Source organism: Enoplosus armatus, chromosome 20 (assembly GCF_043641665.1).
Source record: "Enoplosus armatus isolate fEnoArm2 chromosome 20, fEnoArm2.hap1, whole genome shotgun sequence".
Classification (NCBI taxonomy): domain Eukaryota; kingdom Metazoa; phylum Chordata; class Actinopteri; order Centrarchiformes; family Enoplosidae; genus Enoplosus; species Enoplosus armatus.
In genome coordinates, this window is record NC_092199.1 from 18,898,241 (window position 1) to 18,916,444 (window position 18,204).

General features: G+C 45.0%; 1 protein-coding gene across 1 annotated transcript in view; it reads left to right on the forward strand.

Moving 5' to 3' along the window:
- ryr2a (ryanodine receptor 2a (cardiac)) overlaps positions 1-16,406 on the forward strand; it is a 136,894-nt gene extending 120,488 nt beyond the window's left edge. Inside the window, exons 91-116 of the mRNA XM_070927513.1 lie at positions 1,674-1,754; positions 1,993-2,081; positions 2,942-3,070; positions 3,340-3,444; positions 3,629-3,710; positions 3,936-4,094; positions 4,247-4,401; positions 4,979-5,194; positions 5,310-5,582; positions 6,283-6,489; positions 6,584-6,898; positions 7,327-7,397; positions 8,040-8,190; positions 8,439-8,525; positions 9,118-9,390; positions 9,649-9,779; positions 9,980-10,022; positions 10,824-10,957; positions 11,616-11,676; positions 12,005-12,151; positions 12,340-12,474; positions 14,392-14,548; positions 14,670-14,734; positions 14,908-15,008; positions 15,805-15,856; positions 16,311-16,406. Coding sequence (XP_070783614.1) covers positions 1,674-1,754; positions 1,993-2,081; positions 2,942-3,070; positions 3,340-3,444; positions 3,629-3,710; positions 3,936-4,094; positions 4,247-4,401; positions 4,979-5,194; positions 5,310-5,582; positions 6,283-6,489; positions 6,584-6,898; positions 7,327-7,397; positions 8,040-8,190; positions 8,439-8,525; positions 9,118-9,390; positions 9,649-9,779; positions 9,980-10,022; positions 10,824-10,957; positions 11,616-11,676; positions 12,005-12,151; positions 12,340-12,474; positions 14,392-14,548; positions 14,670-14,734; positions 14,908-15,008; positions 15,805-15,856; positions 16,311-16,406 — 3,515 coding nt within the window. The remainder of the gene's footprint in view (positions 1-1,673; positions 1,755-1,992; positions 2,082-2,941; positions 3,071-3,339; positions 3,445-3,628; positions 3,711-3,935; positions 4,095-4,246; positions 4,402-4,978; positions 5,195-5,309; positions 5,583-6,282; positions 6,490-6,583; positions 6,899-7,326; positions 7,398-8,039; positions 8,191-8,438; positions 8,526-9,117; positions 9,391-9,648; positions 9,780-9,979; positions 10,023-10,823; positions 10,958-11,615; positions 11,677-12,004; positions 12,152-12,339; positions 12,475-14,391; positions 14,549-14,669; positions 14,735-14,907; positions 15,009-15,804; positions 15,857-16,310) is intronic.
- The last annotated feature ends 1,798 nt before the right edge of the window (positions 16,407-18,204 follow it).

An 18,204-nucleotide genomic window follows, 5' to 3' on the forward strand; every position in this document is an offset into this window, starting at 1 on the left:
CCCTCATCTGGTGTATCATTGTGTTGGGAATAAGCCTGAAAGTGCCTTTACACAATTACTAAATAGTATTTTCATATATGTTGTTGTTGTTGTGACATCCAGTGATTTAACACAAATGATCATATCCCCCAAAAATATTCAATAGTGACTTTTGTTGCCACTGTAGAACAGGTTGTTAAAGAGAGTGAATCTTAAGATTTACCCACTCCGTATGTCATCCCATCCAGGAATTTACTGTAAGACCCGCCATCACACGGATGAACACCAATTCAACCGATCCTCACGTTATTTATGTGAGCTAGGAGTTTTCTCCCATCCTCCCAAATATCTGATGGAGTCTTGCGAATGACCCCATGCTTGCTTTACATGTACAATGCTAATTCAAAACCGGGAAGCTGCTGACAATTACAGGAATGCTCAGCGACAGATGGCTTTAGTTAGTGGTGGGCTTTCTTATTTGACACACCTCTTGGACATTGTGTGGGGGTCTGGGACGGAGCCTGTGGACCACAAGATGGGGGTGGTGGTTCCGTGCCACCGTAATAAACGCTTGCGTCATTTTTAGTCATTCCAGCAGTTACTATGTATTCTGATTGTCGCTAACTTTGAACCTGTTCCTACAAAGCAACGCATAATAACAGTTGAGGTCTGACATTCTTCGGCAGCTGTCCATTTTTGTTTTGCATTGCACGAGTGGACATCAACAAAATTCAGCCCAAACTCAGACGTTTTGGGCCAGGGTTAAAAGCTCTGACATCCTGGCGGGACTGATCCATAGATGAGAAAATGTTGCACTTTCGCTAAAGAAAAAGAAACCTGCACTTTCAGTCTTGTTTCAAACCTACAGATTTTCCTCCCTCAGCCCAGTTCAGTTTGTTGTCATATTGTATGGATGTATTCCGTTCACGTTTCTGTTGACGTTACTGTGTTAGTGTCTCATCTTCCTTTCTCTGACCCTCTTTTCCTTTCGCATTCCATGGTTCGAAGCAGCATTTTAGCGCAGTCAGAGCGGCCCTTCAACTTCTTCATAGCATTTGTAATCCGCGCAGAGCCTGCAATGGCAAGCAGCAGCCGACACGTTTTCTTTACACCAAACCAAGAAAACAGAAAAGAGCCTAAATCCAGCCCTGACTGTAAAATGCTGCAGTTTAAAAACCAGTCCCTTTCAGTCCACCACCAAGTGCTGTGGCTGCCCACTGCTCATCCAAGAGTGTGTGTGTGTGTGTGTGTGTGTGTGTGTGTGTGTGTGTGTTAGGTAAGAATGGTGTATTATGAATATACACCTTTCACAGACTGAAAGAAAACACTGAGGATTTCCTCACATTAGCACCACGTCTTTTTAACACTTCTTCACTCTCCATCTTCTTGTCCGTATATCCCTTTCCTATATGTCGTCTGCTATTGTCTCCTCTGTTCTTTGACTTTTTGTTTTATGTGTATGTGTGTCTGTTTATATGAATGTGTGTGTGTGTGTGTGTGTGTGTGTGTGTGTGTGTGTGTTCATTCACGTGTGTGTTCGCACATGCCTGTGGTCTCGTGTGTACGCTGTGCATACCTATGTATGTGCTTGTGCATGTGTGTCTGTCTTTGTACGTGTGTGTGTGTGCATGTATGTGTGCGTGTGTGTGTGTGTGTGTGTGTGTGTGTGTGTGTGTTTTCTTCTCTCCGGCCAGGTGAGAAGGTCATGCAGGATGACGAGTTCACCTGTGACCTTTTCCGCTTCCTGCAGCTGCTCTGTGAAGGACACAACTCAGGTGTGTGTGAGCAAGTTCTCTGTTACTTACTGATTCATCGCGGGGGTGTGGCCGAGCGTCCACATTTTGGGTAAATGTACGAATGATCTAACGATACTAGTGTTTTTTAGGTGTTAACCACTGGCTTCCACCCTAAACCGCACTGCAGTTATTACAATTGTTGAGCTGACGACGCATGTTTAACTGCCAGTGTGTGTGTGTGATTGCGGTTTCTTTTTTTGCGATATCCTGTTTTCAGACTTCCAGAACTACTTGAGGACACAAACGGGGAACAATACGACCGTCAACATCATTATCTCTACTGTTGACTACCTCCTCAGAGTGCAGGTTAGCTCCTTTTGTTCACTCCTGCTGTTTCGTAAGGGATGGATTCACACTGTAGTCACACGGCCCTCATACAGTCTTGACTAAGAGGCACACGACTCCCATTCAGTTGTTTCAGTGATTGCCTCTGAAGGACAACTCAGCGCGAACTTAAGCTACGCAACTTAACACCAAAGTCTTCTAGTGGTTCTCTTTTAAAATCAGTTTTTTTTATGTTACTAGTTTTGGTAACAAAGCATTATAATTACTACCCTGGTGACAATGTCCTAGGCATCCCATATTTACACACCTTCCCAGAAAGTCAGTTGGATTCATGTACCTGTGCGCAAGCCCCAGTGCAACAAGACACAGTGGCAGATCACTGTACAGACCATGCGGGGGCGTTTGTCTTGCAGAGCCGCATTCTGGTTTATGTTGGACCAGCTGTTTTTTTCCAATTTTGCACACTTGCAGTTAAGCAATGCATGTTTACGATTACGAGGAACATTTTGCGAATGTTTAGATAATAGTTCAGCTGAATGTGCTCTGATGTCCCTTGGGCTAAAGCAAGTCCCTGCTTTTTAATGAGTGAGTCATTATTGTAACTTTTCATAACTGAGGCGAAAATGGCCCAAACTATGAAAACAAAATGCAGGTTTGTTTTTTTTTTACTTTTACTTTACGCAAGTTGTTTTTTTTATACTTATTTCAGATTATATTGCATTGCACACTACTACTGTTACTACTACTACTAATACTAATACTAATGATGTTCAAAACAGTATCTTCGATGTATTTACTCGTGGCTAATCTGTCTCATTCTTGCCCCTTATTTTCTTCTCTTTCCCTGCTCTCTCCTGCACTCCTCCCTCACTCTCCCCCAGGAGTCTATCAGCGATTTCTACTGGTATTATTCTGGAAAAGATGTTATCGACGAGCAGGGCCAGAGGAATTTCTCCAAGGCAATAAATGTGGCCAAGCAGGTTTTCAACACGCTCACAGAGTACATCCAGGTACGAGGAGACACTGCAGTCATCGCTAGTGAAGTCACAGAATGAAAAGGTCTTAAATAATCCAAATTGCAGGTGTTATAATTGTCATAATTAGTCAACAGTAATTAATGCAGTGAGCTGTTGTTTTATTCAGATTGAACAGTGATATTATACAATATCTGCAGGCTGTAACTGTGGCAAATACTCACACAGCTTAATGTAGGAAGCCTGCTGAGTAAAGGTAGCTGTTGGCCGTGACGTGATTGCGATCTCGACTGGTGATTCTGTAGGGTCCGTGTACTGGCAACCAGCAGAGTTTGGCCCATAGCCGACTGTGGGACGCTGTGGTTGGTTTCCTGCACGTCTTCGCTCACATGCAGATGAAATTGTCTCAGGTGAGTTAGAGTCACTGTGTGGAACGAGGGGCCTAAGAAAGTGGCCCCTAATTCCTTTACATTAGCGTCAAATGTTATTCACTTCAGACAGAAATGATCAACTTTCTGAAATGGTTAAATGAAGTGTCGATGACTTTGGGGGGCATTCTTAACATGTTTTTCTTTCTCTCTATCTTCACCTCAGGACTCCAGTCAGATTGAGTTACTGAAGGAACTGATGGATCTGCAGAAAGATATGGTGGTCATGCTGCTGTCTATGCTGGAGGGTACATTTGCTACACCTGTATTAAATATTAAAGCAAGGTCGCCACAGGGGTATTTTGCACTGTTCATTGAATTTGTTAAATCAGTCTTAGAGGTTAGTGGCCCACTACTGTACATTGACTCTGCCTTTAGAAAAAATAGACTGAGATGTATTAAGATAAGGAAATATTCATAAAGGGTAATATATACATTTACCATATACATATTGTAAATGTGTTCTTTGGCAGGTAATGTGGTGAATGGGACCATTGGGAAGCAGATGGTGGACATGCTGGTGGAGTCTTCCAACAACGTGGAGATGATCCTCAAGTTCTTTGACATGTTCCTTAAACTGAAAGACCTGACCTCCTCAGACGCCTTCAAGGAGTATGACCCTGACGGAAAAGGCTAGACTATTATATAGACTAATATATTTATAGACATGTATTTGTTCATCGTATTTGTCATTGGGGAAGCATCAGAATCATTTCAATGTAAATGTCCAGAGTGACATGGAGAGAGCTGCTGATGATTTATAGATTTATGAATGAACTCACAGGTGTCATCTCCAAGAGGGATTTCCATAAGGCCATGGAGAGCCACAAACACTACACCCAGTCCGAGACGGAGTTCCTGCTCTCTTGCGCTGAGACGGATGAGAATGAACTCCTGGACTATGAAGAATTTGTTGAGCGCTTTCATGAGCCAGCCAAGGTAAATGCCTTGATGTTTACAGAGCTTTAAAACGTCTACAGACGGCCTTAAGTTAAGTCCAAATGTAAGCCCTTCGAAATGATTAAAATCTATTATTAAAATCTAATTTTAGGGAATTGTTTCAACATCTCATATGGGGTTTAGTAGGAGAGCCCTCTTGTTATTTCTATTTCTGTCTTCCTTTTCTTTTGTCTTTCCATTTGTTGGACTGGATAAATTAGGTTTTTTAGTTGTTTTTTTTATCAGTATCAGAGTAGAATTGGAAAACCATAACCAAAATGCACCAATTATGCATCTGAAGGTAATTTAAAGTAAATGAAAAGCTTTTGATTGGTCAGTAGGGTGTTGTATCATGTTTGGTTAGGCTGTCACTGGCCAGATGTACTTCTTCACTTTCACTTTTTTAAAATTCAGGCTTTCAGTGTAATAGCTCACATTTACCCAAGACCGAACTTTTTGAGAAATCATTCCAGGTTGAGTGGTGGTGAGCTTATATAGTCGAGAACATGCTGAAAAAGGAAACCGTTTTATCCAAAGATGAAAAGAAACCGCTTTAAACTGAACTCTGATTCGAAAGGACATTGGCTTCAACGTGGCGGTTCTGCTGACCAACCTGTCGGAGCACATGCCTCATGACACCCGGCTGCAGACCTTCCTGGAGCTGGCAGAGAGCGTCCTCAACTACTTCCAGCCCTACCTGGGCCGGATCGAGATCATGGGCAGCGCCAAGCGCATCGAGAGGGTCTACTTTGAGATCAGTGAGTCCAGTCGAACGCAGTGGGAGAAGCCTCAGGTAAAGCATATGAATCCATTAGAATAAAATGTGTCACTTGATTTAGTTACAGTGACAACAATCCTTCCACATTTCCTTCCAGCTCCTTGTTTTCACCTGTTTCCCTTCTGCCCAGGTCAAAGAATCCAAGCGTCAGTTCATCTTTGACGTGGTGAATGAAGGAGGGGAGAAGGAGAAGATGGAGCTGTTTGTGAATTTCTGCGAGGACACCATCTTTGAAATGCAGCTGGCGGCTCAGATGTCTGACGCCGGCGAGCGCTCGGCAGTCAAGGAGGAGAGCGAGCGGGAGAAGCCCGACGAGGAGAACCCCGAGTCTGGCTTCTTCTCTGTTACCACTGTCCGCATGGCCCTGTTAGCGTTGCAGTACAACGTCATGGTGCTGATAAAGGTGAGAGCGCACACACACACACACACACAAACACACACACATACAGCACCAGACGAACTAACAATCAAAAAACAAGGATGTCTCTGTGTTTTTGTGGCATTTTAAAGGAATTAGTTGAGTGAGATGAGAAGGTTGATACTAATCTCATGCCTGTGTCTTAAGTGTCTGGTCAGAGACGCGACACAAAAGTGCTCAGAACTGATATCTCACCTTCTCCTCTCACTCTACAAAAACAAAGCTAATGCAGTAAGTACACACTACTAACTTTTCGAAAAAAATCAAAAATGCGAGGATATAATATCTTTTTTTTTCAGAAATCCATCGCAGACAGACAGACAGGCTTCTGAATGTGACAACGGTACAAATTCTAACTAAGAACATGCTGTCGTAAGACTGTGCAGCGTCGAGGTTGTGCTTTGTTTTGTCATTTTATTTGATTAAATACGCCGCCAAGAGACAAAATGGCAACCCTCACGTGGCACACTTGCAGCACTTTTCCCGAACTTTGAGCGGATAATTAGTCCGCTGAGAAGACGGAGGTGTTGGTTGTTCACTGCGGGTGATCTTGTGGTAGACTTGTAACTGTTAGGTCTTGTTTATGGAGACATGACAATGTGTAAATGTTGGGCATTGGACAGTCCTTGTTATTACTCAGTTGCAAGCAGTTTCACCCATAAAAGAGAGAAAACTCCCTTTTCAGGTGCTGTCCATGAAGAGTTTGAAGAAGCAGATGAAGAGGGTGAAGAACATGACAGTGAAGGACATGGTGACCACCCTGGTGTCCTTCTACTGGTCGGTGTTGCTGGGCCTCCTCCACGTGGCGTTCAGTGTGGCCCGAGGATTTTGCCGAATCTTCTACAACACCTTCATGGGAGGCAATCTGGTGGAGGGGGCCAAGACCATAAAGGTTACTATACATCATTCGGAGAACAGAGCAGTGTATCCGCAGGTCGTCAAAACAAAGTGAATACAGTAACAGCATAAACTGCCTCCACCCCCAGGTGTCGGAGCTGCTGGCTAACATGCCTGACCCCACCCAGGACGAGGTGAGGGGCGAAGTGGAGGACAGAGAGAAGAGACCCTCTGACCGCAGCTCCCCAAAGGAGGACCTGGCTGACCTGGCAGTCAACACCAGCGAGACCGAGCTGCTGTCAGACATTTTTGGCCTCGACTTAAGAAGAGAGGGGGGCCAGTATAAGATCACCCCACATAACCCCAATGCCAGCCTGACCGAACTGCTCAATTCCCCAGTTCCTTCCCCGACACCCCCGACCCCACCCGCGGCACCCCCACCTGAGCTCAGACGGAGGCACCAGGTGAGTCTAAGCTATTGTTTGATAATCTTTTCTTAATATTTCTCTCCAGTCTTTTTCTAATCCTGTCTATTTTACATCATTGACAAATCAAGGATCTATCATCAGTGATCCCAAATGTTCAGCGTCATGTCATTTGGGACAGGTCTCTCAAAAACTGCCAAACGTCTGTGAGGCTGTACTGAGTCACAGTGGTGCTTTAAGCTGAATGCTAATGTGAGCATGCTAACGCTAATTAGCTCTAAATATAAAGTGCAGTTGAGGCTGATGATGGCGCTAGAGGAAAAATCAGAGGATGGTGAGTGTTATCTCAATTCATCCTGAAGGGAACATGAACGTGTGCACCAAACGTCATGGCGATCCGTCCAGTAGTTGCAGCGGTAGAAATGCTGCTCCTTGGCTTGTCAGTCTAATTGTGTTTCCCGTTTCAGTCGAGGAGCTCTTCCTCGGAGGAGAAGGAAGCGACAGCAGAGACAGAATGTGAACCTGAGAAAACATCAGCGTATGTACACATTTTTATGGGATTCTGATTGCTCCAGCGGGCACCGTAATGTATGGTGGCAGGCCAAAACACACCGTGTGTGGACAGCTTGAGATGTCCAGCACAGATGGGACACAGCTATCAAACGCAGCCACGACCGGACGACACTATTTATTGAATTGTTTGTTAGAGGGGAAGAAGAGGACAAATACTAGCCCTTATCCAGAGCTTTCAACCACATTTACTAGTTGCATACTTCTAAAATCGGAGAAAAAAAGATAGTAAGTGGACCTTGAGTTCAGAATTGAATGTGTTTCGTAGGTAGCCCACAGACAAAATTGGTATACATCTGTGCTTCTTTACAACCGAGACCAACATTTGTAACCATTTATCTTGTTTGTGTATTTATTTAGATATTTTTGGGAAAACGGAGTGACATATATAATGCACACACACATTTACAATCTATCTTTTGTTTCTACACCATTATTTTAAAAGTCATTACTTGGTCACAGAAATTGGCAGCTTGGGAGTTTTGACATACTAAGTACCCCCCCCCCCCCCCCCCAGAATCTAAAAGCACAGTGAAATGGGTGAAGCCACAGTGAAGCGGTATTGTGTATCGTTAGCTGTGTGTAAGTGTGGACGGTTTTGTGATTTCAGGGGGGGACATGTAGAGAAACAAGAGAAACAACTGAAGAACGAGAAGATGAAGCCCAAAGTGAGAAGGCATCACACCTCAAAGTCTGACGAACCAGATCTGCAGGAGTCTGCCTTCTTGAAGAAGATCATAGCTTACCAGAGGAAACTGCTGGTACGTGGAGCTTTCTGTCCCCTTTTGTCAAATCTCTCTGGCTACATGCAGTCTGGCCAGTAACAGTGAGGAGGAGAGCTGATATTAATTTAAGGCGATGCCGATGAAAGCTTAGCAGCCGTCACTGAAAACGAGGGAGATGTTTTTTGCATGTGATGCCGCGAGTGATTATGTGAACAGCGCAGTGTTGAAGCAGTAGAGTTCAGCGCTCGGTAACATCCAGAACACATTCTGTTCTCCCCCTGCAGAACTACTTTGCGAGGAACTTCTACAATATGAGGATGCTGGCTCTGTTTGTTGCCTTTGCGATCAACTTCATCCTCCTTTTCTATAAGGTAACGTATACAAGGGATGTGGTTATTAGTCACGAGTGCTTTTGGTGAGACATAGAAACGTTCAGACCTTCTTTCCTTGTACCGCATGGAGAAAGAGAAGTGTGTTGATACAGGTTAAGGTAAAAGATGAAATGCTTGCTAGTTAAACAGGGAAATTAGCCCAATGCTATAAAGTACGTGCTAAAAGGTATTCTGCGTTGAAAATCTATCTAAAGTATGTCAGAAAAGTTATATATCATTGTTATAAGATGATATTATGTCAATGTTGTGTGTTTACAGCTTGCCCTGCTACCTCCAAGTGGCCAAAAAGGGTTATAACAGTTCTAACTGTGCAAAAGAATGCTTTGCTGTCTTAAACACACCAGAAATATAGACAAATATTTAAAAAAGTAACAACAGTCTCCATCAAGTTTTACAAAGGTAGTGTATTTTATTATTTATTATTTACCACGTGTCGCTTGTATTATCCCGCCCCTGAATTTGTTCTCAGTTACATCATCAGGGTGGCTACGTGATTACTGTCACGTTGTTTTATTCTCACAGACCTAGCTCGATTTCTACATTTGAAGGACTAATACACGGTTTCTACCAGGTTTCGACCTCCTCGTCTGTGGTTGAGGAGAGGGAGGTGGTGTACACCAGCAGCCAACAACCCGACAGCGGTGTTCAGTGGGATCCGCTCGGAGGGGAAGCACTGGAGGCAAAGGAGGAGGTGGCGGATGAGGCCGGGGAGCCCCTGAAACCCGTCACAGTCCGCTTTGTCCTGGAGGAGAGCAGCGGATACATGGAGCCCATGTTGCGAATCCTGGCCGTCCTGCATACTGTCATCTCCTTCTTCTGCATCATCGGATACTACTGTCTCAAGGCAGGACACTGACTGCTGAGAGATAGCTGAAATGATTAAGTGAATTAGTTAGTGTTTGTAGTGAAACACTCATTTATACCCGTCGACAAAGCAATCTGTGTCTGGTATTACATCCTAACAAATCATCCTTTGTTCTAACAGTCTGTCATTTAATCATTTTCTGAGATATTTTCAAATATTAAATCCAAGGATTTGAGTTTTCTGAAATGAAATATCACTCCTATATTGTGTGTGTGTGTGTGTGTGTGTGTGATGTAGGTGCCACTGGTGATCTTTAAGCGTGAGAAGGAGGTGGCCAGGAAGCTGGAATTCGATGGCCTTTACATCACAGAACAGCCGTCTGAGGATGACATCAAGGGCCAGTGGGACAGACTGGTGATCAACACGCAGTGAGTAGACTCTGTGTGTGCGAGTGTGTATGCTGCAGCTTGTGTTACATGTGCTACGACGTCCATTAAAAAGACAAGTGTCAAGAACCAGGGGAAGAACATGGGAGGAAAAACTGCTATATTTAGCAGAGGTGACTGGATTCTTTCTACGTCTTTATAACAACACGCCTCATGAGCCTTTTGTCCTCTTTGATTTTCAGATCTTTCCCCAACAACTACTGGGATAAGTTTGTGAAGAGGAAGGTAGGTGTCCCAACTAGGAGTCCTCCGAAATGGCACTAGGAGTTCCTGACTAACTAAGTGAGAGAACTAACCCTCAGCTAAGAGAAGGGGCATGGATGACGTTGTGAACTTCCGCAGTAGGTCAACTGTAGTTGGAGTTTAGTTAGCTTAGGCTGTAAGTACTGTGGTGTGTGGCATTGGTTTAATGCCGCATGCTTGCCCCATACAAATGAACAGTAAATACATAGATAATAAATCAAACCATGGTAGGAATCGTGAGAGATTACAAATAATGGTGACATCCAGTTTATCTTAACAGTTTATTTATGTACCACATTTAGCTTTCTCTCTCACAGACCCCCCCCCCCCCCACACACACACAGTCTCACTTGCTCCATCTTTCTGTGTCTTCCCTACTCTTTTGTCTTTCTGTCCATACAGTTACATCCCAGAAGACGTGTTATATACACAGCATACATGTTATATGGCCATTTATGACCATTATGACTCTGCAGCTAACCCCCACATCTGAATTGACTCTCAGTGACTGATGGCAGGTTTAAAAGTGCTGTCGTCGCGATCCAGGTAGCCCTGATACGTCAGACAGTTCGGGGGAAACTTTTAATACATTGCAGCGAGCATCAGTATCAACCCAGAGCCACATTTCTCCTGTGTTTTTGGGAGGGTTAACGTGGAGATGAATCGGGCTAAACCTCTGTGAACTGAGTCTGTAGCTCCTGGAGGCTCGAGTGGCAGCTGTGAGTTGAAGACGGTGGTTGTACCCGGGCAGCTCCTTATGTCCTCCTTATCACCTTACCTCAGGTGATGGATAAATATGGAGAGTTCTACGGCCACGACCGCATCAGTGAGCTGCTGGGAATGGACAAGGCTGCTCTGGACTTCAGCGATGCCCACAAAAAGAGAAAGCCCAGGAGAGACAGCTCGCTGGCTGCTGTGTGAGTATTCTCTCTTGAGTGTGTGGAGACAAATATTTATTAATAGTCACCTGTACACTAAGGGCTTGTTGTTGTTTTTTTTTTAATGAATTAGCCAATAAAAAAACATGGAAGGTGAGTGTTCAAATGTGCAACTTTGACTGATTTCCTTAGCAAGGTGCAGCTGCAGCATTCACATCCACTGCATGGTGGCCTGGCCAGAGTTGTCTTACGCTGAACAGGACAGGGCATCCCATGTTTACTGTATATTTTAAAACCATTGCTTTTATACGATAAAAAAATAAAAAAAATAGAACTATGAACTATGAACTATTCCTGGTTTGCATCTAGACGAATGAAAATTGGACACACTGGACATATTCGATTTTCTTTTTCCAAATCAGCGCACCGGCCTGTTACAGTATGACAAGGCAGAATACCAGCGCTAACCTGAGAGCTGGTAGACCCTGTTTCCCCTTTAATGCCCAACAGGCTTGATCTGTACACACCTGGAACGGGAGCTGACGGTATCAGGTTTTACTAGCAGGACTTTTATTCCCCCCCCCCCCCCCTGTAAGCAACATCTGCCTCAGACACTTGTACTCAGGGCGTTATGGTATGGCACACGATCCTCTCCTGTGACACCCCCCCCCCCCCCCTCTGCTCCTTCTGTTGTCAGGCTGAACTCCATTGATGTGAAGTACCAGATCTGGAAGCTGGGGGTTGTATTCACAGACAATGTAAGTATGTAGAAGCAAAAATCATTCACCAGCCATGTCAAGACAATGTTGTTAAAATAAAAGTATTGCTACCAACACATGAGCCTGCCTTGATTCAAGTTAACCACGCTATATCACTACATCACACCATATTCTTCCAACTTCACTCTAGTTTCCTGACACTGGCTTATTGAATACGGTTGCAGCTGTTACCGATGTGGCTTCTCGCATCATTTTACACTTGCACAAAGAACAACCTGGAAAAAGAAACAAAATGATTTCGAAAACCCACAAGCATTGATGTCCAGACGTATCTGTAACAGTCACCACCTCTTCTCCTTGCCTGCAGTCCTTCCTGTACTTGGCCTGGTATATGACCATGTCCATCCTGGGTCACTACAACAACTTCTTCTTTGCTGCCCATCTGCTTGACATCGCCATGGGCTTCAAGACACTGCGTACCATTTTGTCCTCAGTCACTCACAATGGCAAGCAGGTAAACTACATACTACAGTACTGTCAACATGAATACCTACACGGATATTTCTTGCACGCTTGTGCTCAAACACCTGCTAATACATAGCAACACATAATGCCAGACAGATAGACAGCGTTGGTCATGTGTTCTCTGTATCCAGACTCCTCTATTGTGCCTCATAGCGGCCTTGTCTTTTCTCCCCGCAGCTGGTGTTGACGGTCGGCCTGTTGGCAGTGGTGGTGTACCTCTACACAGTGGTGGCCTTCAACTTCTTCAGGAAGTTCTACAACAAGGGCGAAGACGGAGAACTGCCAGACATGAAATGTGACGACATGTTGACAGTGAGTGTGAGAGGTGTATCGCTGAGGACGCGTTATTCTTTGCGTCATTCAGGTACAGCGGCTAAAGATAAAAGTTATTCACAAAGCACAACACAATAACGCTAGATATTTAAAGTGATCACAACACTTAAGATATTTGGCAACTGGAGAAATGCAGCAGTGCTTCTACTTCCATTACTTTTCAAGGAAATCATCTGAAGCTAAAATCTGCACGTGACCTTGTGGCGCCATGTGCATGGTTCTTAAATGTAAAGACCATGGTTGGACTTGCTGCCTCGTAGCTGCCGCTCAGTCTTTTTGCTCTGGGCAGTGGCTCACTGCTGCTCTTGCTGATAATGTCAGTAAAGCCTGTCTCGGTGAAAGCAGGAAGCATCCAGTGGAGCCTGTCAGTAAAGAGGAACCAGCACCATTTATGGACAGAAAGTCATGGGTCAGAGCTTCTAGTCCGACAGTGTTCACCCTCAGGCTCTGTCTGCGGTCCAGCTGAGCTGCTGGATGATTCCTCTTTGGTCAGTCTCTCTCTCTTGTAGGCGTCTGTTAGCTTTTTAGGAATAGCAACAGGGTGCGTGACATTCAGAAAGAATTTTATGCTGCCAAACTGGAGAGTTTATCATGAACTATGCAAGTTCCACTCAAGGCACTCCTCGTCATGAAGCCTGACGTTGGTAATCCGGGACGGTGGGATCTGGAATGGAAACAGGAACCCAGTTTCATGATACAGGTTAGCAGGTTATCAACAGTGTGCAGCATAAGCTGCGATTGTGATTTGTCCTGGTTAGCTGCTAACTCACTAATCTCACTATCATGATACAGGCCACAATACAGTCATAGTAGGTTTATTGTGCTTTTTAACCCCCCCCCCCCCCGTGGCGTAAGCCTTTACATTTGCACACGAGTTGATAATGATATAATCAGGTCAGAGGTGTTCCCATGTGTCGTGTAAGTCAAGTGTAGGTTTGTCAGTGATGGAGGAGGAAACAGGTAAAGACACAGTGAACTGCAGCTGTGATGAGGCTGTTCCCTGCTGCCCAGCCATCTGAAAGAAATACTATATAAGGGCTCTATGGTGTGTGTTTTCTCGGGGGTGGGAGGGGGCCTTCTGTCACCCGGAAATTTCAGGACACACATGCTCTAATCCCCTATAGTCAGCCACCCATAGCATTCCATAGAGCTCTTCTGTTTCCTATTAAGGGGCCGGGTGGCAGCTCTGCCTGGTCTGCAGGAAGGTGACAGGGGCTTAGTGGGCTGGAGGGATAGACCGCTGAAGGGCCACTGCCCCCGGGGGCAGGTTTTTTTGCTCTTTTGCTCTCCTCCCTTTTACGTGAATAAATCCCTTACAATAACACTGACAGCTGGATGAGAGAGAATCTGAGCTAATCTCTCCTTTTCTGTTCACTTGGTCCTCTCTTAGCCTCCGTCTTCCTCTCTCTGCACTGGAGTTTTCCCATCTTCTTCCCTCTCTCTCCTTTTGCTCAGTTCCTCTTTGCGTTGAGATCATTTACCATTCACTGACTCATTCAAGTGGTTTTTGGTGCTTTGTTACTTGTTTTTGTTACCATTCCCACTAAAATCATGGCTCGTATCGCAAAATATCTGTCAAAATAATTGCAACATGATTTCTTTTGCACATCGTATCAGCCCTACTGTTATGCACTGGTTCTTTTTTTTTTACATAATTATCACTGAGTTCTTTAAACGGTCATATTTGTTTTTGTCCCCCTGATCTGTAATTAAGTCAAATAAGCAAAATAACAAAAGAGGTTTGCGCATATTACTGCAATATTTCAGTGACGCTGCTGTAAATTCAGTCCGTGTCAGCTGCAATAACAACAACTGGGTCCCCATTTCAAATCCAGAACATAAAATGTCTTGTTTTCCTCCCCACTTATTCCTGTGTTTCCCGCCCCTCTCTCCCAGTGCTACATGTTCCACATGTATGTGGGCGTCAGAGCGGGCGGAGGGATCGGTGACCAGATTGAGGACCCAGCGGGTGACGAGTACGAGATCTACCGCATCATCTTTGACATTACCTTCTTCTTCTTCGTCATTGTAATCCTCCTGGCCATCATCCAGGGTGAGTAAACACACACACACACACACACGTACGCAGTAAAGAAGGGAAGAAGCCATGATCATGGGTGTTGGAATGGGCTGTTTAACCTCAACATCATCATCTGTGCTCTGGGGGTTTCCAGGGTTGATCATCGATGCTTTCGGAGAGCTGAGGGACCAGCAGGAGCAAGTGAAAGAAGACATGGAGGTGAAAGGGCAGACAGATGTGCACACACACACACACACACACTCTCCACATTACCTGTCACATTGCCATGTGGACATTTACAGTTGCAGGTTGCAGTTTAACACCCGGTAGGGGTCAACGAGGGGTCTCGTTTTGTGTAATGACGGTCACTTAACGACATGTTTCTCTTCCAGACCAAATGTTTTATCTGTGGAATAGGCAATGACTACTTTGACACAGTGCCACACGGCTTTGAAACGCACACACTACAGGAGCACAACCTAGCCAACTACCTGTGAGTATATTTGCGCGTGTTTGTGTGTGTGCGTGTGTGTGTGTGTGTGTGTGTGTGTGTGTGTGTACTTCTAACTCTTAACATAGTTCCAACCAGTGTTTGACAATTAGGACTCTTCAAAAGTATTTCACCATCACTATTATAGATATTATGTCCGTCTCATGCACGACACCTGATTTGGAAGAAACAACAAAGCGCTGGGCTCTCATTGGTCTTTGCCGAGAGTTTTTTTGAGCAGTGGCACGCGATCATTTAAATTTACCGGTGTGGCCCTTTGAGGTTCCTTGTACTCTGGGAGCTGACCCCCGTGTGGCCCTAATGCCACTCGGCTACACGCCCTCCGCTTTATTATCTTTTTGGTGTGCTGATGCTTATGTCGCAGCGCATGGGTAATGTGCAAACGCAGTCTATATCCAACAAGATGGACAATGCTGTATCTCAGAATTAGTCCGAGGCGGTAAAGATGGCCTCTGAACAGAGATCAGCGAAAGGGGTGGTTTCAGGTTTAGTTTTGCTTAGTTTCATTCGGATTACCATTTGGGCTTAGTATCAAATGTAGTATTAGGATCGGTGTTAATGGTGATAATCTGCCCCAAATCTATATATTCTTATGTTGCCCAAATTATGGCAGAAGAGCCCACCAGCCTCAGAGCTCAGAGCTCTGTGGGGGGTTAGATTTGATTTAACATTGGGCACTAATTGGTAGGTGTTTGTGCATGTGGACGTATGTGTGATATTATGTCAGTGGATATGTTTGTCTAATAAGTGTGTGTGTGTGTGTGTGTGTGTGTTTCAGATTCTTTGTGATGTATCTCATCAACAAAGATGAAACAGAGCACACAGGCCAGGTAAAACCAGCTCATTTCCCTTTGTAGTAAATCTATCTATGAATGAACGTACATAACTGTGATGTTGTTAGTACAGCTCAGCTTCAAACCCCCCCCCCCCCCCAGTATTTCTGATCCATGCTGCTGGCTGCTTACGTTGCTCAAGCCTCAGTATGCTTCAAACAAAGTGCCTGTTAGGTTTCCTCTGACGGCATCTGAAACAAACAACGACTTCATCACTTATTCCGGCGTTTGCCCTGCCGTTGAGCTTGGCCGTTCGGAACAGGTAGAAAACACCTTTGGCCCCCAGACGTGGTCTTGAGACGTAGTCCGTTTGAAGCATACTGAGACGCCTCCAGCGGCTCAGTGTTTTGAAGCTTACACTGCTGTTACTAACCTCAAGTTGCCAACTCTAAATATGTCACATGGCACGAAAGACCCTCCAACCTCCAACTCCCATCTGTCTGTCTTAAAGGAGTCTTACGTATGGAAGATGTACCAGGAGCGTTGCTGGGAGTTTTTCCCCGCTGGCGACTGTTTCCGGAAACAGTACGAGGATCAGCTCAACTGATCTTTTCGTGGAGCAACAGACTCTTCTTTCATACTGTAACCTGTTCAAGGCCCTCTACAGCCATCTTCCCTCCGCTTATCCCTCAAACCTTCTTACTGCTCTCTAAGGAGTCCCTATTCCACCAAATGGTGGGTTCTACACTCGGCTCCACTTTCCAGCCCGGGGGGGGGGGGGGGGACCACATCTCTCCAGCCTCCTCTACAGGCCCCCCACGCTAAGCCTTCGTCCCAGCTCTTCCTCATTCAGACAGTCAACTCGCCAGCTCTGTCCCGACTTCCAGACCGCACTTTGTTTGGAATGCTTCTAAGACTTTGTACATAGAAAATATCAGATTATATGCTGTACAATATGTGACTGGTGGCACGTCAAGGTTTTTTGGCTCAGACGATCTGACTTTGCCTCATCTTATTCTACGTTCACAGTGACAAGCAAAAAATACAAAGGAATAATGGAGCAAGGGGGGGAAAAAGGAAGGACGGATGGACAGAGGAGGAGAGCGGAAAGAAGATAAAGTAAAAATTCCTCCTGAAAGACTTTCAGGACGATGATCAATACACAAAGAGCAGAGATTAGTAGGATGACTTTTCATGTGTATAATGCACGTTGCATGTAGGTATAGGGGGTGGACGCACACACACGAAAAAAAAAAACACCTCTACAACCCGCTGTAATCCAACTAGGGATGGGTATGGAAACCTGGTATCGAACGGGGCCCCCGGGACTGAATTGTTAAAGACCGTAGTATCGATAAGCTCTGGCGTTAACAGTTCTGCTGCCGGTGTTGGAGAAATTAAGATTATACTATTTGTTTAGGCTACATAATGTTATCTCGCACCTTTCATCTCGAAAAAACATTCGTCGATCTCGCCCTCGGAGCCTGTCATGTGTCCGGTGAGTCAGACTGCCACAAATGCAACAAATCGTTTTGCACACAAGGGCTTCTTTGGAAACAATGCGGTGAAAGTGCATCGCAAACGGGGGGGGGGGGGGGGGGGGGGGGGGGGTCTCTCGTTTGCCCGATCCTACCTCAGGTAGGCTGTGTATGCCGGCAGCCAAGAGCATACCCAGAGTTAACTGAATGATACAAACACGTCGATCATTAAAAGTAACCACCGCGTTTATCACGAAAAGAACCGGTAAGAGTACCGTTAAGGTACCGGATCAGAGTAGTAGTACTGTTCAAATCTTAACGATGCCCATCCCTAAATCCAACGCAACAGCTCGGCAATAAATCGGACCTTTTTGAGAAGCTTGTATGTCAGATTTCGTTGGTTCGATTAAACTCTTAAGATAATTTTTTTAGGCGTTTTTAGTTGAAGGTACATGCAAAGTGGGAAGACATAAGGTGACTCAACATAATAATCTAATCCGACACACCACCAAACTACAGTCTCCAGGACTGCCACAGAGTCTGCTCTTCGCAAACAGGGCCCGTTGCGCTGGGTTGAATTCCATTGTTGTTTGCAGGTGTTAAAAATTGTGTCCCCCCTGTCCATGCCAACACTTGTGTGTGAAGGGCTCCTTAACTTAAGTCTTCACATTGCTAGCGACATGATCCAACAGTCCATTTTGTTCCAGCGGAGCTGAGTGACCCTGGAAACTCGGCCAAAGTATGGACGTCAACAAGTCATGGTCCTCCCATCAGCTTGCAGGTTATCCACATCTTTTCCTTTGAAAGCCTACAGGAGTAAATACATGTCCCCGTAACTGTGCTCGCAAAAATGGTTGAATCCATTGTTGACATCTTTGATAACTCTTTTATTTTGACCTTTTGCCCCGATAGCAGCATGGCCTTAGG